Raw genomic sequence first — 23,657 nt, forward strand, 5'->3', positions numbered from 1 at the left:
GTAGACACAGAGTGGTGTGAATAATTATGGAATTATTGGCGTACAGATGGCGGCTGACAGCTGTTATGTAACGCTAACTCCAGGCAGAAACAAAGAATACAGAAGGCTGCAAAAAGGCCTAGCCGTGCAATAGTGATGCAGTACAACTCCCACAAGACACCCAGTAAATTTCAGATGGTCAGAGGTAGCCGTAAGAAGGAACTTTTGTTTAACATTTTTTTGAAAAAAAATACAGGCTATATAGAGTGTATATGACTTTCCCACTATCAGTGGCTGTCACCGTACGCTGTGCGTGAAGTTGACGGCAGACACAGGGCGGTGTGAATAATTGTGGAACTATTGGCGTACAGTTGGCGGCTGACAGCAGTTATGTAACGCAAACTGCAGCCAGAAAAAAACTATACAGATGCCTGGAAAAAGGTCTGGCTCTGCAATTGTGATGCACTACAACTCCCAGCAGCCAGGCAGTAAAATGCACACGGTCACAGGTAGCCCAACAAAGGAACTTTAAAAAAAAAAAAAATTGAAAAAGAATACAGGCTATATAGCGTGTATATGACTTTCCCTCTATCAGGCGCTGTCGCCATACGCTGTGCATGAAGTTGACGGCAGACACAGAGCGGTGTAAAAATTTTTGGAATTATTGGAGTACAGTTGGAGGCTGATAGCGGTTATATAACACAAACTGCAGCCAGAAAAAAACTACACGCAAGGCTGCAAAAAGGTCTGCTCTGCAATAGTGATGCACCACAACTCCCAGCAGCTACGCAGTAAAATGCACACGGTCACAGGTAGCCCTAAGAAGGACCGTTGGGGTTCTTTTAGACAGGATTCTACACTACGACTGTCCCTGTCTCACCAGCTCTGTCCCTATACTCTGTATAATAGACTGCAGACTGAGAACGCTATAGCTGTAATAGCCTGCACAGCCCGAGATGAAAAAAAAAATTTGTGCAAAACTGCTCCCAGGAGCCACAACAGTAATGCACACGGTCAGAGGTGGCCCTGAGAAGGACCGTTAGGGTTCTTGAAGACACTAACACTCTCCCTATAGCAGCAGCACCACTGTCCCTAATCTCTGCCAGCGTGTGTCTGAGGTGAGCCGCGGACGGGACCGCTTTAAATACTCGGCGGTCACTTGATCTCGCCAACCACTCACTGCAGGGGGGTGCGATATGGCTGGAACATCACAGCAGGAAGTTGTAATGACTTCCCTGCATGTCTATTGGCTAGAAAATGGCGCTAAACATGCAGGGAAGGAAATGGAATTGCCTTGAGTACCGCGTGGTGCTCGTCTCGAGTAACGAGCATCTCGAACACCCTAATGCTCGAGCGAGCATCAAGCTTGGACGAGTGTGTTCGCTCATCTCTATTAAGGTTGCATCAAGTCTTAAACGTTCTTATGAAACAAATGCACCAAAAATAATAATCTACTGTGCTTCACTTGACAAAGGGGAAAAGGGGTGTGGTTTAGTTGGAAAGGGGATATAGCTTAAGGGTGGATTCACATGAGCGTGTTTATCTGTGTACATACGTGTGCACAAAAACACGCGCCTATTAGAACCACTGGTTCCCTAAGGTGTGTTCATGTCCATGTTTTACAAGCGTGGACACGCACGTACCTGCAAAATCTAGGACATGCATGCACCATAGGTCCGTGGTGCGCGTCAATATTCCCAAGCAGGGAATCCCCTTGCCACTGAACACTGTGACAGCACTTTCACAGTGATCAGTGCCAAGAGGACTCCCCTCGGGGAATAAAGAATCTCCTGCAACAACTGTACTGCTGTGACAGTTGAGGCAGATGATCGCAATGTTCTCCCATTGGGCACTTCTGCAGTCCCATTGAAAGCAATAGACTGCTGGCAAGCCCTGCGGGGATTTTCTGAAAATCATCCCTAGACTGTGTAAAAAAATATATTATATACCAGCTTACCCATTGCGCGTTGCTGCTATCTCAGAAGGAAGGAAACTAGTTATGATAACATTGAATTCACATTGTATTTATTCGAGTGCTTGTGGATCCACGGTATTTTTTGTTTTTCCGTCTCGTGCGTACAGGAATAAATCAGAAAGATTTCCGAGGCGTGAGCTGACCACATACAGTTGTCCATGTGAGAAGCACGGATTCTCCAAATCTAGCCCACACACTTACAGCAGTTGTCCTTGTGCTTTGTTGATGGTCATTGCAAAAGCGAGTCGCACCAGAAACTGTAAACGCTTTAATTCAAATGGCATATCTGATGGCATCATTGGAATATGTGGCAACAGTACATCTTCCCCCTTGAATTTCCCATTCAAAAAATTGTGGCCTAAATGACATTGTTCATCATCTTCCTCACTGAAAGTCTTGTACCATTGCAGAGTCGTGGTGGATTGATGTTTCAGAGAAGAATGATAGGCACGCCAATTTTCATGATAGGCACGCCAATTTTCAATGTTAAAATGTGCGGTGGCATACCTGGAAAATCGAGTGAATTCAAGAATTCTGTTGGGTAATCGACAACTTCGTCTTGATTCATCACAGTATCGATGGACTTATATGTTGTCGCTTTTCCTTGCCATCTTCCTATTCCCAATATCCAGTAATTGTTTTGCGAAACGTTCGTCGGATGCATCATTTTGTAGTTGAACGCGCATATTGGTTTTCAAAGTCAATTTCTTTACATGTCGCCATAGAACTGATGATTTGAGACATGCATTAAGTTCATCAGCGGGTGTTGAACGTGATATAACTGGCAGAGTTTGTCGAAAATCACCAGACAATAAAATGAGTGCTACACCGAAGGGCTGTGCATTTCCCCTCAAATCCTACAGTGTACGGTCAAGCGCTTCCAATGCGTTTTTGTGAGCTATTGTGCATTCGTCCCATATGATAAGTTTACATGTTTGGAGAACTTTGCCCATTCTGGAATTTTTGGTGATATTGCATGTTGGTGTCTCAGTGGTTTGCAAATTCACTGGCAATTTCAGTGCTGAATGCACTGTTCGGCCACCATCCAAAAGTGTTGCCGCAATTCCAGAAGATGCAATTGCCAGTGCCACCTATCATAGGATAGATGTACTATGCCAGAAACCTTCGTGGGAGTGTACTCAACAACTTCCCAAAGTTTCATGGGGATCGGATGAACGGTGTAGTAATGCATAGAGGACAAACAGACAGACAGACATACATTCATATATATATATATATATATATATATATATATATATATATATATATATATATATATATATATATATATATATATATATAAATATATTTACCTTTCCGCAGCTGCCGTGGCTCAGGCGCGTCCAGCCTGTCTTCTCCCTGCACTTCTCTGACTGTGTTTCAACAGGCATGGATTTAAAGTCCCCGCCTGCTGAAGGGGCTGCATCTTATTCATAAAATTCTATGAATGGCCAAAGAGCTGCCTGTGATTGGCTGAGTGCTTTGACCAATCACAGGCAGTATTTAGCTGTCAGTCAATGAATGGCTGAGAGCTGTATCTGATTGACTGAGCTCTCAGCCAATCAGATACAACCCTTTCAGCAGGTCGGGATTTTAAATCCCCGCCTGCTGAAACACAGTCAGAGCAGTGCAGGGAGAAAACAGGCTGGACGCGCCTGAGTCCCGGCAGCTGCAGAGAGATGAGTATATGTTTTTTTTTAGTTTTTACACATTTTAGGGATGATTTTCAGGGAAGGGTTTATATTTAAACCTTTCCCCGAAAATCCCTGCAGGGCTTGCCAGCTTCCTGTCGCGTTCAATGGGGCCGCTGGCAGCAGCCGCGGCCCTATTGCAGGAATGCTGCATAGACCTGCATTAACACGTGTTTGTGCACGTATGTGGGTGCGTGCTTTTGTGCGCACCTATGTACGGCACACACACACGCTCGTGTGAATGCACCCTTAATGTGACAATATGCTCCAAAACTGATTTATGACCTAGTAGCATATCACCAGATCTAGCAGTTATAAATTATATATTTTCTCAGTAATATTTGGAAAGATTTGGGTGAATATAGGCTATATTGACTTGTACTTACAGTAAGTGTGCGTTCACACATTGTGGAAATGTTGTATTTCTGTTGCAGACTTTCCCCAGTGGATCCACGGAAAAACCGCAGGTTAGAGTTGCAGCACAAAATCCACAGCGTTCTTTTTCCTCTACATGTAAACTAGAGTTGCTTATACAGTAAGCGATCGCAAATCCTGAGCAAATCCTATTCACATGTGGAAGAAAAAAAAAGGTTCAGATTTTCTGCTCTAATTTGTGGTTTTGCTTCGTTTCCATGTGTGAATGTACTCTAATGAATTTTTGTTTGCTGTTTCCTGCAAATAACAATTGAATATTCAATAATGAAAATGTATACTACTTTCTACTATATTAAGTTCTCTTCTTCATCATGTCTAAGTAACCGGCTAAATATGTGTTATTCACATAAAACTTGAAAACATTTGCGTATTCGTTTCTTTGTTTTTCAGAATGATCGTATTGGGCGTTTATACCAGGCCGCAGAAATTTTCCTCATGCAAATCATTGAGATTGATTCTTACGTTGGAATGGTGACATTTTCAAGCAGTTCCTCTGTAAAATCAAATTTAGTCCAAATAAAAAGCCATGTACAACGTCAGAATCTAAGAAAACTTCTTCCAACAGTAGCAGATGGAGGAACAAATATATGTTCTGGACTTGAGGCTGGAATTCAGGTAATGTACAATAAGATATCTTCTCTCTGTATTTAAAGGGGTTGTGTCAAGATGGCATACCCTGCTCATATGACCCATTAGGGCATATGGATTTCATTGAGTGGAGTGCCCTGCTCGGGCAGACCTTCTACCATACTGTTATGACAGGACGACTGTTTATGTGAAAGCGTGTTTACTTTCCTTAAACGTCTCAATCCCTCTGAAGCCACAGTGAAACATAACTATCTCCTTCATAAAACTCCTAATCACCTGCTCACCCTCGCTATACTGCTGCTACTAGCAGCAGGGGACATCTCTCCCAATCCTGGCTCACCCTCTAGTGCCCCTAACTATTACTCCCCACCTGCCCCACTGAGACATCCTTCTAGCCCAACCACTAGTCCATGCATATCCTCCCTGGTTTCCTTTCAATGTGCGCTCTGGAATTGCCAGTCAGCATGTAAAAAACTCCCCACCATCTATGACCTTTTCACTGCTAAATCCCTAAACCTGCTAGCTCTAACAGAAACATGGATACAGCAATCTGACATGGCCTCCTCTACTGCACTGTCTTACAATGGCCTACGGTTCTCCCATACCCCAAGACCGGAAGACAGACGAGGGGGAGGAGTAGGTGCGCTTCTCTCCTCACAATGCACTTTCCAGACCATACCCCGAGTACCCTCACTTACTTTACCATCATTCGAGGTACATGCCCTATGGCTTTTCCGTCCGCTGTCCATGCGAGTAGCAGTTACTTACCGCCCCCCAGGTGCTCCTCACTTGTTTCTGGACCACTTTGCCACCTGGCTCCCACACTTTCTCTCCCGCGAAATCCGAACCCTCATCCTAGGAGACTTCAACATCCCCACTAATGACCCCATCTCCCCATCTACCTCTCAGCTTCTATCTCTCACCTCCTCCCTTGGTCTCTCACAACTCACAGCCTCTCCCACTCACAGGGATGGCAATACTCTGGTTCTGGTCTTCTTCTGACTCTGCTCTGCTTCCAACTTCACTAACTCCCCTCTCCCACTCTCGGACCATAATCTTCTCTCTTTCTCTGTCAAGCTCCCTAACATTTCTCCAGACCCTCCTACCTCCCGTACAGGAACCTTCAGGCCGTTCACACCAAAAATTTTTTTGCTGAGTCTCTACAGTCTTCTCTGTCCCTTATCTCTCTCCTCTCCTGCCCCAACCTGGCTGCCGTACATTACAACACCACTCTCAAACATGCATTGGATGAAGCGACGCCCCCGTAACCCAAGCCATCAGACATAGACCGCGGCAACCCTGGTTCATGCCTCAAATGCGATTTCTCACGGCGTTGCTCTAGGTGTGCTGAACGGCTGTGTAGAAAGTCTCAAAAGCCTGCAGACTTTCTCCACTTTAAATTCATTCTCAGAACATACAACCTTGCCCTCCACTACGCCAAACAAGTCTACTTCACCTCTCTCGTCTCCTCACTATCCCATAACCCTAAAAGATTCTTTGACACTTTCCACTGCCATCTCAGCCCAAAACCCCAGCCCCCTGTGATGGATCTCAGTGCAGAAGAGCTGGCTGCATGCTTCAAAAAGAAAATTGATGACATCCGTCAGGAAATAACCTCCCAATCCCAGACTAGCCCCGACCCTAGTCTCGTTAGTACTGCATCTAGCTCCTGTTCACTCTCTGTACTTAGACCAACAACAGAGGAAGAAGTCTCCAGACTGCTCTCCTCCGCTTACCCCACCACCTACGCTAGCGACCCTTTTTCCTCACACCTCCTGCGCTCCCTCTCCCCGGTGGTCATATCCCACCTCACCACTATATTCAATCTTTCTCTGACCTCTGGCATTTTCCCCTCCTCATTCAAACACGCTATCATTTCCCCGCTGCTAAAGAAACCGACTCTTGACTCGATCGATGCTGCCAACTATCGACCCATCTCAAACCTCCCCTTCATCTTGAAACTACTAGAACGCCTGGTTTACTCTCGCCTTATGAGCTATCTCTCAGAAAACTCTCTTCTTGACCCTCTACAGTCTGGCTTCCGCCCGTACACTCGACAGAAACCACCCTGACTAAAGTGTCAAATGACCTTCTGACATCCAAATCAAGAGGCGACTACTCCCTACTGATCCTCCTCGACCTCTCTGTAGCATTCGACACTGTCAACCACAAACTTCTCCTCTCTATGCTTCGTTCCATTGGACTAAAAGACACTGCCCTCTCCTGGTTCTCCTCCTACCTATCCGACCGCTCCTTCAGTGTCTGCTTTGCGGGTTCTACCTCCCTTCCTCTTCCCCTTGCTGTTGGGGTCCCCCAGGGCTTGGTCCTTGGCCCCCTTCTCTTCTCCATCTACACAGCCCCCATTGGACAGACCATCAGGAGATTTGGTTTCCATCTCTATGCTGATGATACCCAGCTATGCACCTCCTCCTGGGATGTCACAGCAACATTTCTCCAGAATGCTACCAACTGTCTGTCTGCTGTGTCCTGCACTATGTCCTCTCTCTACCTAAAACTGAACCTCTCAAAAACTGACCTACTGGTGTTTCTGCCCTCTACTAACCGACCTGATCCTGACATCTCCATCTCAGTGTGTGGCACCACCATAACTCCCAGACAGCATGCTCGCTGCCTTGGGGTCATATTTGACTCAGATCTCTCCTTCACCCCCTACATACAATCTCTGTCCCGAACATGTCATCTGCACCTCAAGAACATCGCTAGAATACGCCCTTTTCTCTCCGCGAACATGCTAAAAACACTCACTGTTGCCCTCATCCACTCTTGGCTCGATTATTACAACTCTCTAATAATAGGCCTCCCCTGCTCCAGACTCTACCCTCTCCAATCCATCCTGAATGCGGCAGCCAGGCTCATCTTTCTGTCCAGCTGCTACTTGGACGCCTCTGCCCAGTGCCAGTCACTGGACTTGCTGCTCGTCAAATACAGAATACAATTTAAACTCACTACCCTCATCCACAAAGCACTCCACAGCACCGCCCCGCCCTACATTGCTTCCCTCATCTCAATCCACCAGCCAGCCCGGACCCTCCGCTCTGCTAATAAAATCAAACTGAGTGCTCCTTTAATTCGAACCTCTCATTCCCGCCTCCAAGACTACTTAAGAGCAGCACCTGTCCTCTGGAACGCGCTACCAAAAAATATCCGGGCAATCAGTGACACACTAAACTTCAGGCGTGCTCTAAAAACACACCTCTTCAGGGAGGCATATCATATACCCTAAACCAAACCCTTCAGTACTCCACCTGATAACATGCTCCCTGTCCCACAGACTGCAATTCCTGCTAGCTGTAATAAACTGGCACCTGCAGTCATCCCGATTTCGCCACTATACGGCCTGACCATTGTCTGTGTGTATAGCATCCCTCATTCTCCACCTCGTCATACCATGCACATCTCCCGCCCCTTTAGCTTCTGTATCACCACATTATCTGTAGTATGTAAGCTCGTTGGAGCAGGACCCTCACCCCTATTGTCTCCATCAATTGATTACTTCTTGTAACCCTTGTCTTGTTTTATTTCCCCTGTATTGTAAGCTCTGCGGAATATGTTGGAGCTATATAAATAAAGATTATTATTAAAGATTATTGTTAAGTCAGCATTTGCTAGGGGTTCTGAGTGCAAGACTGTCCCAAGGCCCACATACTTACATGAGTTGTGACCCTTTAAGTATTGTGACAAACTGGGGATTAGTCACACTCGGATTGCCATCTTTTCCTTATAACATGGATTGCGTAACACTCAAGAAAACACTCCACATTGTAATGTTTTCTTAAAAATCTGGCTTCACCAGTATTTATTGCTTCTGTACAGCACAGTAGTATTCACACTGTATACCATATTTCAAACTGCATAATAGTCAAACTGGCCGTCTGGTCTCTAACAAAACATCATACATCACCTTTGCTACCAAACCTAATGCCCCAGAAAATCCCCATAGGTTTGGTTGCATACCTTCACAGAGTAGCTCTCTCAGGCCTTTGTCAACAGCCTGTCTCCTTAAAAGACTGGGAGCAAGTTCTTGTGTATTTTGTCCTTAAATCTGTTGTCCCAAATACCCCAGCCCCAACTCTGATCCACCATTGCAGCACAAAGACACTCTACCCAAAAGACATTAGATCTTCTGAGAACAGACCTGCAGCTCAACTTGGCAGTAGGTAGGGGCCAACATTACAATCAGCAAGTCTCTTGGGGCCGCAGATAGATTTTTTGTGGCTTACTTACAAAGTGAGACACTAAAAACCTATCTATTATAAAGTTTAATGACTGAACTTAATGTTTGAGAAACTATCAATTTAGGAACCTAAGAAATAGCCCAAGCAGAATCACATACGTCTTTCACTGCAATATACATATTGCAGCATATACACATTGCTCCAAATACGATAGGGTGAAAGACTCTGGTGCACCGCCACTTCTGTGGCCTACAGGACCTCCCCTGACTTGAGTGACAGTCATGTGACTGGCCGTGCTGTGCAGCGTGTGGATGGTCTACAATGCAATCAAAGAGATTTTGCCAGTTAGTAGAGTTTGAGAGGGGCCGCATAATTATAGTGTAAGAAGCTGGATGGACATATCATCGAATTGTTCACCACCTGGGCCGTTCTAACCAGAATGTTAGAAGGCGTTGGGACCAGTGGATTAGGGAGGGCATGCATACAAGGAGATCAAGTTCAGGATGCCCTCAACAGACCACCAGTAAACAGGATCGCCAGAGCTGAGGATGGTCAAGTACCATTTGTGCTATTGTTTTAACCTTTTTGGCTCTGACCTTAAAAAGTTAATTCTAGCCAGACAACAGCTTTAAGGCCCAAGGGAACTAGACGTTCACCCTGAAAAACACAATGCATCTGCCTCTGGCACTACTGCTAATAGGAACCTTTCTATACAGTACACCTAAGCGAAAATTAAAGCAACCCTCCAGGCCTGGAGAAATGGGTATGGCCGAACCGCTTCTCTGATTATCTGATGAACACTGTGCATAATATGTATTGGTAGTCTAAGACCCTATATGCTGCTCTGACTGGCCTAATGATGCAAACTAATGCACAGTGTAAACCAGATAGTCAGAGAAGCTAGTGTGGCCATCTTTGTTTCTCCAGGCCTGATGTGTCGTTTTAAGTGCTACTCTTTGTTAATGAAATACTGGGGGGGCCTGTGGTGTCAATACATTGTATAGTTCACTTAAAAGGTGCGGGACAGCCCACCTGATCTAATAGTATGGGTATCATTATTAGGCTGTAAGCCAATGGGAAAAGTACAATGCCTTCGCAGTGCAACCTATTGGAAGGTAACTTCCCTATATGTTAATATCCCACCTTTTATCTGACCTTGTAACATGACCAGGGGTATAAGCCAAACCAGACTCTTCTCCAGAAGACAGAGTTCACCATGTACAGACAGCTGTGTCAGGATTTTTGCCCCTCAACAGTGTATACTTAGGTTTTTGGCTGATTGTGTGAGAGGCATTTGATATGTTTCAGGAGAGGTACTTTTTTCCTGGTCGAGAGAGCCAAGTAGGTGTCAGGAGACTTACAAGCCATGCAATACTCCAGTGGAAAACTTGGTATGGAAATGAGAGCTGGTACAATGCCTCTGCAGTGCCACCTATTGTAAGGCAGCCTCCTTATAAGTCAATGTCCAACCTTGTAACAGGTCTTGTAACATGACGAGGGATATAAAGGCCTGCATTGTGCACTACACATATCTGTGTGACTGGCACCGTATACAGGCCTTATCTATGTGTAAGTATAAAACTAAATAGACCCCCGATGTATAGTAGGCATGTGCGTGGCTGTTCATCAGTATTTTGCACCTGTGTAACCTCCCTTATATGACATTATGCCTTTTCTGCATTCTGCTGGGAATAACTGTTCATCCTTTCCTTGTATCTGAATATTACTAAGTACGGCCTTCTTTGTGATTTTTTAAAAATTCTAAAATTCTAACATCAGCTTAGAGCAGGGGTGTCAAACTCATTTTCACTGAGGGCCACATCAGCCTTATAGTTGCCTTCAAAGGGCCGATTCTAATTGTAAGACAGTAAAGTAAAAGTAAACCCCACAGTGGCCCAATTGGTAATAAGGTCCTCCATAGTGGCCAGTCACGCACACCATTCTGCGCATACAGACGCACACCATTCTGCACATACAGACGCACACCATTCTGCGCATACACACACCATTCTGCGAATACAGTTGCACACCATTCTGCGCATACAGACGCACACCATTCAGCGCATAGACGCACACCATTCAGCGCATAGACGCACACAATTCAGCACCTACAGACGCACACCATTCTGCGCCTACAGACGCACACCATTCTGCGCCTACAGTCGCACACCATTCTGCGCCTATAGACGCACGCCATTGTGCGCATACAGAGGCACACCATTCTGCGCATACACCTGCACGCCATTCTGCGGATACACCTGCACAGATGCACACCATTCTGCGGATACACCCGCACAGATGCACACCATTCTGCGCATACACCCACACAGACGCACACCATTCTGCGCATACACCCGCCCAGATGCACACCATTCTGCGCATACACCCGCACAGGCGCACACCATTCTGCGCATACACCCGCACAGACGCACACCATTCTGCGCATACACCCGCACAGACGCACACCATTCTGCGCATACAGACGCACAGGATTCTGCGCATACAGACACACAGGATTCTCCGCATACACCCACACACCATTCTGCACCATTCTGCACATATACGTACAGACACACACACATATATACTGACACACACACATATATACACTCATCTTCCCTCCTCCGCGGCCGTTGTCAGTCTGCTATCGGCACTTCTCTATTACTGTCTGCACTAGACAGAACAAGCCGAGAGAAGACTGCCTACTGACAGCAGCAGGGAGGAGTTAGGGAACTTACTGCACAGCCGTTGGGCCACAGAAAATGAGGCGGCGGTCCGGATTCGGCCCGTGGGCCTTGTGTTTGACACCTGTGGCTTAGAGGAATCTGGAATTGATGGGGAATGTGAAGATGAACAGAAATAGGTTTTCTAAATATCTACAGTATATGCTTTATATGTATTATTTTTATCCATATATCATGTTACCGTACAGGTAAATTTACAATCTGGATCATCTGATGGAACAGAAGTCTTATTACTCTCAGATGGAGAAGATAATTTTGATACCAACCTTTGTGCCCAAAAAGTTATACAGAGTGGCGCTATAATTCATGTCATATTCCTCGGAACTGCTGAAGAAAAACGACTTACAGAGATTGCAAAAGCTACAGGTCAGCACTTAGATGTCTCCTTATCATAAATCTGGGTATTAAGTTACTTTTTCACGGGCTGATAGTCACTGAAGTTATCACTTAAAAGAACAATTACGAGCGACGGTCGTCAGATGTAAACACAGGACCCAACAGGGCCAGTAAGTGAGAATCGCCCATTTGTAGTAGTTGGTGGGTTGTTAGCTCTCCTAAAATCCCAGCAACTGTAGACTTATTTAAACAGGCAGTCTGTAAATGTCTTCCTGTTTACTCTGAATGGAAGCTAGTGGCTTGAAGACATCTCCAGAGAGCTCCGCCTTCACTCAGTGAAATACCCCAAGGCTGGGTCTACACGGGGCTGATTAGCTGTGGAATATCCGCAGAAGACATTCTGCAGCAGATCGGCAATGGAACGTCTGCCTCTAAACCGTTTAGTACGGATTATGATACGGCTTCGATCGCGGATTTCTCTGTAGAATTCAATGCCTCATGAAGAAGAGGTGAACTCCGCAGCAGAAATGGCAATACAATTGACATGCTGTGGAAATAAATTCCCCACCATATGTCAATTTCCACATGGGTTTTGTGCAGATCTTTGGGCGCTACTATTGCTATACTTACTATATACAGTATGAGTTATTAGGGCACATTTTGATGACATTGTGCGCTCTCATCTGCCACTGACAAAGTAACCTCTTCAAATGGAACCCTACACAAACACATTGTCTCTCTTTGAGCCTAAGCCTATAAACTCTGGTCATATAGTATCATAGCTTCTAGTTAAAATCCGCCTCGGAAGATAGAGAGGACTTCATGTCCAAAATGGAGAAAGCCATACCACTAAATGTACAATGCAAAAAAACAAAGTCGCACTGTACCTCAAAAGTGAAATAAATATATGTTGGGCGTGTAAGGGATCGTTCAGATTTGCACTATGGATTCTGTTCTCCTGCTCTGTTATAAGGGAAGGAGAACAGAACCCGCTGGCTGAATAGAACCTGCTATTGGTGGAACCCAACAGTTTGAATGCATCTCATTGACTATAAAGGGGTCTGTTCAGTTTCCGTCCAGCATTTCCAAAATGATATGAGATTTTCAAATAAATCAATGTTGGAAACTCAGAACCGAACCTGCAATGCTGATATAGCCTTACAAACTTAGAATGACAGGACAAAATTAGAGTATCCACCCTAATATGAGGGCCACTGATGGCCACCAATGCTCCAATAATTATAAACAGGAGGAGTTTGGATTCTCAATTATAAGTCTGGGAACTTGTCCACATCAGTAGTTTTCCGGAGCTATTCGGGTAGCCACCATATATATGGGCTCAGATATGCTCTTTTTAACCGGGCCCCTCTAGTGTCACTATCAAATAGGCGGGTGTGGTAACGAGTTACGCATATCCCACCGTCTCTAGTGACAACTAAGGAGTACATAATACACGGGTCACTCCACCACTGTATGGGGTCACTTCTCTAGGCTCCTCAAAAGTCTTCTAACTACAGCCATATCACTTTAGGGGTATACATACCCCATATCGAGTCTTTACCTAACCACGGACACCCAGGGTGATATAGTAGAGCGCGTGACTTGGTGACCATATTATATAATTGGCATAATTGCCTTATCCTAGCATTATAGCCACCATTAATATCACATGTTCTCTCTACGTATACGTTACAGCCCATGGGCAAGTGAAGTATGACGAAGTACGCCACTGGATTGAATTTCTAAACATAACTGGGTGACTTCGCCACTACGGGTGGACATTTTAAAGAAACGTGGCATTTAAGTACCCGTTACAGGGCACAAATCTAACTTGGGAGAATCTGACAGTCGATTATACAACTCTGAAGTTTAAGACTGATATCCACAATTGAGATTCTTCATCAACACACTGTGGGCAACCGTATGCCCTACTCCTGATGAACTGTCCCACATGAGAACAGGAAAACGCGTTGAACATTCAAATATATGGTGGATGATCACCATCTCGGAACTCTGAGTTAAACCACCAGAGGGCCTGAGCATACGAATACACTGTGGATTATCACTGTTTATGAACTCGAAGCTAAAGTATTAAAACCTCTATCCCCAAGGAACATAAACAAAGGGATGATAACCCTTGTAATTGAGTATCCAAACTCCTCCTGTTTATAAATATTGGAGGATTGGTGGCCATCAGTGGCCCTCATATTAGGGTGGATACTCTACTTTTGTCCTGTCATTCTATGTTTGTAAGTGTCTTTATGATAGCCCATGATTTTAAATTCTTTAATAAAGCTCATTTCTTTTAAATCTATATCTGTGAAGGGCTTTACATACAATGTATAGATTAGACATACCACTGTGATTTCTGCAATGCTGATATAAACACAACATTACTATGACTGTAATGCAACAATGCAAACATAACGAGTGTAACGAAACGTTACAAGCACCAAGAAATATGCCAACTTTTAATATATATCAATTTTGAAGGGCATTCAGCTATATTATTACTGTTATTACTCCATCAGACACCATATTAGAGACATTCTACAGAGAATACCTCTGTAAGACTACCTACACACAGGCGAGCGCAATATCAGTCCGAGAAACTCGGGTCAGTATTGCGCTTGTAAATGTGCGATTTACCTGCAGATGCAAGGCAATTTTCAGGCAAAAATACCTCGCATCACATCTGTGAAATTCTGATCCTCTCACACAAGTTTCAGGCGTGAAAGAGGATCAGAAGTGTTCCCCATTGATTTCAATAGGAAACCTCGCATCACACTCACATGCACATCACACAGCATGTAAGGCGTTAAAGATCCTATTGAAATCAATGGGTGATTTCTGAGAAACACAAAAACATAGGACATTGCTTATATATATGTCTGCATTCAAAAGAATGGGGTTTATATTTGTGCGAGATTTGTGAAAGCGGTCTGAGCTGAAGAAGTGGCACGTATCTCCCACACCCTCCTGCACATGTACTAGAACTTACATACTTCTAATGCTAATAATACAAATAAAAACACTTACAAGAGTTGTTCAAAATAAGGAAACTAACACAGACAGCTGGTGATGGTATAAAATAGAGATAAAACCTGTCATACACCTTTTGATTGGCCTCTCCCCCTCCAGTTCAGCGCCGCTTATCTAGTCGCTCTGGACAAGGAAATTGCTGCAATGGTCACATGCCATTTATCATTCCCGTGACCTCTTAGCCAAGTACGGGTCTCAGTGGACATCTATGCATGAACGGCACATAACCACTGAGGCTAGTGATTAGCTGAGGGGCCACGTGAAGAACGATGAATGGCCTGAGAAAGCTGCAGAAACTTTCAGGACTGGAGAGGGGGCGCTGAGGTAGAGGGATCAAAAGGTGAGTTTTTTTTCTTCTTCTCAATTTAATACCATTACCAGAGGTATTAGGTTTTTTTTAATCTCAGATAGCCCCGTTTATTTATGAATATAGTGATTGCATAAAGCAATAATTGACAGATGATCTTTTGATACAGAAAATAAATTATAATTTCATGATTTCTTCCAGGTGGAACAATTTATCTAGCATCAGATAAAGTGGATGGAAATGGGTTAATTAATGCCTTCAGTGCAGTTTCAGGTAATGATGGAGACATTACCAAGCAGTCTATACAGGTAAAAGCTTGTTTCATTCTGCTCTATCTAGCTTAAAGGAATTCTGTCATCAGGTTCATGCTGCCCAACCCACTTCAGGCAGGGGCGTAGCTAAAGGCTCACCGGCCCGTGTGCAAAAGTTTATCTTGGGGGCCCCCCAACTTTTCTTAACCCCTTAACGCAGAGGTGTAACTTGAACCTCCTGGGCCCCAATGCAAAACCTGTAACAGGGACCCTAACTATAATGCTTTATTCATAGTACTGGGCTCCCTATATGGAGAAGAGAGGCCTTATGGGTCCCCTAAGGCTCTTGGGCTCAGATGCGACCGCATCCCCTACATTACCTACAGTTACGGCAGTGATTCAGGAATGCCTATTGTCTCCATAGAAGAAATTTGACTTGAAACTGAGCTCCGAGTCGCAGGGGCAGGGTGCATCGAATTCTCCTTGCCCACAATATGTAGACTGACAGCTTTCTCGTATACACTAAATGGAAGAGAACTGTCAGTCTTCATGCAGCAGGTGGGGAGAGGCCCCTGTGAGTTGAAGTTTAGCTCAGAGTCAAACTTGGTATTGTATTCAGTCCAGTCCAATCCCTGGATTCAGGCTGTCTGTGGTTCTGGCAGTATGAACCTGATGATAGAATCCCTTTAACTGCAGTGCAGATGCAAATAACATTAGGACTTAATGATATTAAATGTTATATCAACAGCTGGAAAGCACCGCCTTAAGTCTCCAACCAGCTGGATGTTTGAAAGGCACCGTTTTCATTGATACCACAGTGGGGAATGAGACTTTCTTCTTAGTAACTTGGCAAACTGCAGTACCAAATATTAATTTGCAAGATCCAAACGGGAAGACGTATACTTCGGCAGAATTTGCAAGTGACACCACTGCAAAATCATCAAGGCTGGCAATCCCAGGAACAGCAGAGGTAACATTCTCCTATTTGTCATTTATATATAATAAGTTGGCGCTATTCAAATAAAGATTATTATTATGAAAGGAAACTATGTTTTTTGAACCAAAAGAGTCCTAAGGCTTGTTTCACACGGGCAAGAAAATCGCACTATTTCCCGGCGATGCGAGACCATGTGAAAATGCAGAATTCTGAAACCAATGCTTTTCAATGGTTTCCTTTACATTTGCGATATTTTCACTTATGCGATGCTGCAAGAAAAAAAATTGCAGCATGTTCTATCTTTCTGCCATTTTTTTATTGCCCATGTTTCCCTATGGAGCATTTGTTTTATTGCATCGCAATGCACGGACTTCTGATTTTCATCCAATGCGTTTTTAACATAAGAAAGCCCTATTGTCTTTCTCATGAGAAAATCGCATGAAAAAACACACAAGAAAGTCACAAGCGGCGGTGATGTTTTTGCAAGAAAAAGCAGCATTGGTGCTCAAAAATCACATGAACAAAGATGCGATTTACTCACGGCTATATCGCGATTGCCTGTGTGAAACCAACCTGAGGTAGATATTCATTTTAAGAGCATATCCTTTTTGATTTCAATATTCTGCATGGATTCATTTCTCAATATATTTTTATTAGTTATTGTTACATTTTTGCTGCTACAGAGCTCCAAATCTTCTGCATAGACATGTGGTTAAATGATAAAATTCTGTATGACTGCAGTCACCAGTAGGGGGAGCATAGTAACTTATTGCATACTGTGCTATTATCTAGTCCAATGTACCAACAGTATGCAATAAGATCCTAATCGCCCATGTAGTGGGGCAGCCAGTCAGAACGTTATGATTCAACTCTACGTCTGTTCAATAGATTTGAAGCTCCGTATCAGAAAAAGACGGAGCTTTGATCTCTAAATTGGTGTAGGCCTGCAACTGTGTTTCCTTGTATAGGGCCAAATACAAACAGAAGGTGTTTGAACATAGAACAGCATGATGACCTATATGCAAAGCAAATGTAAACAAACCTAGAGTATCTTCTTACAGGTCCCATTTACAGGGTTTTCCCCATAAGAATATCATAGAGGGGAATTCCCTGCTCAGGATCTCCATACGAGTCACAAAAGAGAGCTGCTAACAAGCTGACAACTCGAGATGTCCAGTGTGTTACTAGATTGACCATCATGTAATGCCACATTTTACCTGCAATGGAAATTACTAGCTGACAACAACTTACCCCTGCCAAAATGTAGCTAATTGAACATATCAATTATTTTGTAGTTATCTTCCATATTGTGGTAAATTTAATAATAATAATGATGATGATGATGATGGTTTCCCTTCTGTTTTAGAGAGGACCCTGGAATTACAATCTCTGCAATTCACGCACTTCAGTTGAAACTTTAGGTTTAGTTGTGAATTCTAAGGCTTCAGATGCAAACATTCCTCCAATTGTTGTAAATGCTCATATGAGCCAAGACACAAACCAGTATCCCAACCCTATGGTTATCTATGCATCAGTAAGTCAAGGACTGATACCTGTCAGCGGAGCAAAAGTCACCGCAATAATTGAACCTGTCACTGGATCAATAGAGACCCTAGAACTTCTGGACAATGGAGCAGGTAATTATACTGTATGTGTTTACCAAGTGCTGCTATAATTGCTCCATTTTTGTAATAGTTGCAGCACTTTTACTGAGTTTGGCCAATTGGATAAATCTGCTAGTTTTTAACTGCATGTATTTTATATCTTCAATGAGAAACACATAGTTATACTACTTTACTACTTATACATCTAAATAATTAAAATGGGGTTTTCCAGTGACTTAACCATTATTTATAAAGATGGAGAAAGTAGTAAAATAGTAAACAAGATTATCCTCATCTGTTCGGTCTTCCCTCCAGTCCAGTCGAAGTTCCTTCTGGACCCCACCAGCCTCTTGGCAGCTGATCATGTGCCATCTAAGCACATGTTGGCTGCATCCAATCAATGATACCCACATACTATATAAGATCAATACTGTATCATCCAGTCCTACTGACCATTGTCCGACTGAGGTTCTCCTGGAACTATCAGAAGAAATGATTTTTAGGGTTTACCCTTCATGTATTCAAAACATGTGCACATACACTTTTAGTTGCATGCTAAGCTTACATTGCTAATATCGCATACACTAGAGATATTAGCAATAATTTCTATTAGGTTATTTGAAAACAATGTGAATAGATCCTGGTAGCAAAAGATGGCTCCAAAGTCATCTTCAAATGAGGTTACTTCTGCTGGACCTCCGGTACCTTGTTCTTTTAGGGGTCAATTAATGTGAGAGAGACTAGGCCACCAGAGAATGGCCTAGTAATATAGTGGGCCAGTCTGACCTTAAAATTAATACACCTGAATTAATCTACAATATAGTGTTCACCCAACACTAGAGATAATAGTGACACCTTGGAGATACTCCACACTGCAGCGCCTATACATAAACGTAGGCAAATAGTAGTAACAGCACAGTAATAATATCCACCCTTGGTCCCACATTGCAATGTCCTAGATCACAGCTAATATTTCTCATCTTCGTTAACAATCGCTAGCCTGTCTGAGGATGTGTTTTTATGTAAAACCACACAAAGGATGTAAGACTAATAATGTGCACATTATGTCCTATGAAGAACGGTTAAAGGATCTGGGAATGTTTAGCTTGCAAAAAAGAAGGCTGAGAGGAGACTTTATGGCTTCTACAAATATATGAAGGGCTGTCACAGTGCAGAGGGATCAGCCCTATTCTCATTTGTACAAGGAAAAAACTAGAAGCAATGGGATAAAACTGAAAGAAAGGAGACACCAGTGGAGATGGTGAGTTCTCCTTCAATGGAAGTCTTCAAACAGAGGCTGGACAAATATCTGACTGGGATGATTTAGTAAATCCTGCATTGAGCAGGGGGTTGGACTGCAGGTCCCTTCCAACTCTACTATTCTATTACTCTATATTCTAAGAAAGTAAATTTCTTGATGAAATGCTGATTTCAGGCCCTGATATTATGAAGAATGATGGAATATATTCAAGATACTTCATGCAGTTCTCAGCGAACGGAAGATATGGTTTAAAAGTACGAGTTGAAAACAATAAAAAGGCTAAAAGTCACTTGGTCCTCCCCAAGAACCGTGCACTCTACATTCCAGGATACATCATAAATGGTAAGAGACATTCAAGGACCTTTTAATAAAATACAGATCAGCTCAGAAAAATCATTTCACAGCAATTCAACTTTTTTTTAGCGAATATCAAGTAACTTGTAGGAAGATGTACCTTCAGTTACAGAGAACATCTGACATGCAATGTAGAGCAGGGCTTCTCAAACATTTTCTATTTAGGCCCCACTAACTAATCTATGATGATGCTGGTGCCTGGCCAGAAAACAAGTACCACCGTGCTACACCAAATTCCACCATACAGTGCCCATATTAACCCCAGCTCCAATCGAATATCACCTGCATTGCAGAGAATACCCCCTTACAGCACCAAATACAATATCACAGTGCAGCACAACATAAACTACCACCCAACAGCGCCAAAGAAACACCAAAATGTAGCTCTACTGGCAGCAGCATTGTCCCCTTTCCCACATCTCAACCACTTGCAGTGGCATTATCCCCTTCTTATCCCCTCTCCCCCATTGGAAGCAGTATTTTTTTGCTTACCACTGCTCCAAGACCAGCAGCAGCAATGGTCGACTTTCCATCCCTCTACCACTGGCAGGGAACCCTTCCAGGTTCCTCTCTTGCCAACTCTGCAGCTCATCTGTAGTCTCCAGACTCTTGTTAAGCTACTCATGGTCACTGCAGGTCCTTCACCCCTTCTGCCCACGGCAACTGCAGTGAGAATACGAAACTGCCATTATCAACCCAGTTTCTGCTTTGTACTGTTGCTCGGCACTGGCAGGGATCTGGACCTCACCAGCCAATAAGCCTAACACTTTGAGAAACGCTGATGTAAAAACGTATCCACATTTCTTATTGATGTAGCAGGACAATGAGTCTTCCAGCGATATCAAGAACTTAGGTTAGATTGGTGTACTCTTGGCTTAATTTGCGTGAGTGAAGCTGATAAGCGGCATGGCACTCTGCCCATCTTTCTGCCCTGTTCATACCTCTGTATGCTGGTCCTTACAGCACTGTATGTTAGATGTAGTTCTTCCTAGAAGCAACGCTCCATTTTAAGTGTGAGAGACCACAGACTCTTCAAAGGCAGCACATAGATTAACAGGCCATCAGCACAGTCTACATGGCATCAGGTGGTTAATTTATATGGGACAGGCAGCAATGGGTTAATCTACATAGATTTGTTCATCCAAACATTTCAATGATCCTTTCACTTCCATATTATTTAAAATAATCTAATACTCTTACTGGTAATCTCTTTGTAGATACTGTCACTTTGAACCCTCCACGCCCGGAGATTCCAGATGAAGATCTTACTGTTGGAGAGTTCAGCCGGACGGCTTCAGGAGGTTCTTTTGTGGTGTCTAATGTCCCCACAGCCGGCACTCCTCAACAAGATATCTATAAGCCTGACAAAATATCCGATTTAAAGGCAAACATTGTTAATGATACGATTGTGTTATCTTGGACGGCCACTGGTGATGATCTGGACCAGGGAAATGGTGAATATATTTTTTTAAATTTTTATTTCCCCACTTTTAAAAAATCATAACTTTCTTATTTACACGCCAACGTAGATGTCTGAGGGCAGGTTTTTTGCATGATAAATTGTGTTTTTCAATGCTACTACGTAATGTACCATATAATGTACTGAAGAACTTATATAAAATTATAAATTGAATGGAAAAAAATTAAATTCTGCCATCTTGGTGGGATGGGGTTTTTGTTTCTACGGTGTATACACTTCAGCAAACATGACATAACAACTTGATTTCATCGGTCAGTATGATTACTACACTACCAAATTTACTTTTTTTGTTGTTGTTGTACTACTTCTTCTTAAAAGACATCTTTTAAGCACGAATCATTGTGTGCATTTACAGGGCAAGGTGATCGCTCAAATGGCAGCTTGATTGACAGTTTTGAGCAATCAATTTTCTACCGAGTGGGGTATGCAGAAGACAAGCGGGGCCGCTTGTCTTCTGCATCCAGCTGTTCTCTTCTCGGAGTGCTCAGCTGGTATACAGCTGACTGCTCCGAGCGGGGTATGCAGAAGACAAGTGGGGCCGCTTGTCTTCTGAATCCAGCTGTTCTCGGAGCGCTCAGCGGATATACAGCTGGGTATACGAGCGGGGTATGCAGAACACAGATGGAGCGCTGTGTTCTCCATACCCCAGCTGTGTTCGCGGAGCGGGATACCAGCTGAAACAATAGTATCAGCGGTATCCCGCTGTGAACCTCTGATAAGGTTGATCGTTCTCTTTCAGCACGCAGAAAGAGAATGATCAGTGACTGGTTAACGAAAACTGCACGATGTTAGTGCAGTTGGATCCAACAGTTCTCACTCAAAAGACGGCTTTGGGCGATTTTTGAGTGAGAATCGTTGAGTCTAAACCAGCCTTAAGTCCTAGAGACGCTTGTCATGAAGAGATTGAATACGTTTGAGAAAATAGTAGTCATTAGAAGTGACATTTAGTGTCACTGCATTTGGGAAACTGTCTGTTATACTAGTTGTGTTGAGCTATTTACATTGTTATTTAAAGTTTTTAAGTTTCGCAAATAAACCCAATTTTCAATGGGAGTTACATAATTTCAATTGCAACTGTGTATCAAACATATGATAGATAGATAGATAGATAGATAGATAGATAGATAGATAGATAGATAGATAGATAGATAGATAGATAGATATGATGTAGATTATTTTAGCACAGAAAGAATAAAAGAAAATGTTTCAAGTATAAAAACTACAGATATATATGAACATGAGTCAATGATGTGATGTTATATATTTCACTTCTTCTCCAGCCTCAAGCTATGACTTAAGAATGAACATCAACCCCAGTGACCTCAGAACCAACTTTGGTGGATCAACACCAATCAACATTGCTGCTCTTCCTCCCTCGCCAGCTGGATCAACAGAAACATTCTCATTTGTGCCCGAAAACATTGTTATAAAAAATGGGACTATTCTTTACTTTGCTTTAGTAGCGATTGATAAAGTCTCTCAACAATCAGATGTGTCTAACATAGCCCAGGCTGCTCTCATTATTCCACCAACACCGGCTCCCACACCTGAACCAACAACTGAACGGGCTACCACTGTTCCCCCAGCTAATGACGGTTCTAATGGACTGAGTCCCACTACTATTACACTGATAGCATGCATAACAGTAATAATTATCTGCATCATTATAAGTATTACTGTCTGCATTGTCTGCTGTAAAAGAAACAAAAGTAATCTACAAGTGAGAGTGTAAATGGAAAACTACCGCTATTTGTGTGTTAAAATGTCAATTCATGAACTGGTCTTGTGTGTGCAACAATTACAATACTATGCACAGACAAGCGCGCAAAACACAGATTACCTCTTTAAACCTTGCTCATGTTCAAATACGCTGCAATGAGTGTTATTATGCATACACTCATGTAAGGGCTCCTTCACACTGGCGATAAAATTCTGCAAAATTTGTGCGTTGCGAGACGAATACATTTCGCACTAATATAAAACCCATTCTGTTGAATGGGTTCATTCACATTTGCGATGTTTCCCTGCATAGCACCGCATTGCAATGCAGAAAACAAATCGCAGCATGTTCGTTCTTTTGCCGATATGCTGCACTGGTCCCATTGAAACCAATAGAGGGACATCACGATCTTCTGCTGTGGCTATGACAGCTGCAGCAGGGGATTTTTCCAGTGATCTTCTCCCATTGATTTCAATGGGGCCGGCGCTGCTGTTTTTCAGTGGCACAGATTTAACTGTGTCAAATAGCAAGGAATTCATGTAAAATATTATAATTTGTACACAAATGTAGAATAATTCAGTGGAAATAAATAATACTGTGGATTTTAATGAAAAGTTCAATTTTGTTATTATTTGCTTTTAAAAAGTTGATGAACAGAAAAACTTGCAAAACAAAAAGAGAATATGAAGCTATAAAAGTAGAGATGAGCGAGCATACTCGTCCGAGCTTGATACTCGTTCGAGTATTAGGGTGTTCG

At 43.2% G+C, this 23,657-nt stretch overlaps 1 protein-coding gene across 1 annotated transcript in view; it reads left to right on the forward strand.

Moving 5' to 3' along the window:
- Window positions 1-22,912, forward strand: part of LOC136620007 (calcium-activated chloride channel regulator 1-like) — a 43,594-nt gene extending 20,682 nt beyond the window's left edge. The window contains exons 7-14 of the mRNA XM_066594740.1: window positions 4,471-4,695; window positions 11,797-11,974; window positions 15,495-15,601; window positions 16,293-16,514; window positions 17,848-18,118; window positions 19,521-19,688; window positions 20,918-21,154; window positions 22,461-22,912. Coding sequence (XP_066450837.1) covers window positions 4,471-4,695; window positions 11,797-11,974; window positions 15,495-15,601; window positions 16,293-16,514; window positions 17,848-18,118; window positions 19,521-19,688; window positions 20,918-21,154; window positions 22,461-22,912 — 1,860 coding nt within the window. The remainder of the gene's footprint in view (window positions 1-4,470; window positions 4,696-11,796; window positions 11,975-15,494; window positions 15,602-16,292; window positions 16,515-17,847; window positions 18,119-19,520; window positions 19,689-20,917; window positions 21,155-22,460) is intronic.
- The last annotated feature ends 745 nt before the right edge of the window (window positions 22,913-23,657 follow it).

Source organism: Eleutherodactylus coqui, chromosome 3 (assembly GCF_035609145.1).
Source record: "Eleutherodactylus coqui strain aEleCoq1 chromosome 3, aEleCoq1.hap1, whole genome shotgun sequence".
NCBI lineage: Eukaryota > Metazoa > Chordata > Amphibia > Anura > Eleutherodactylidae > Eleutherodactylus > Eleutherodactylus coqui.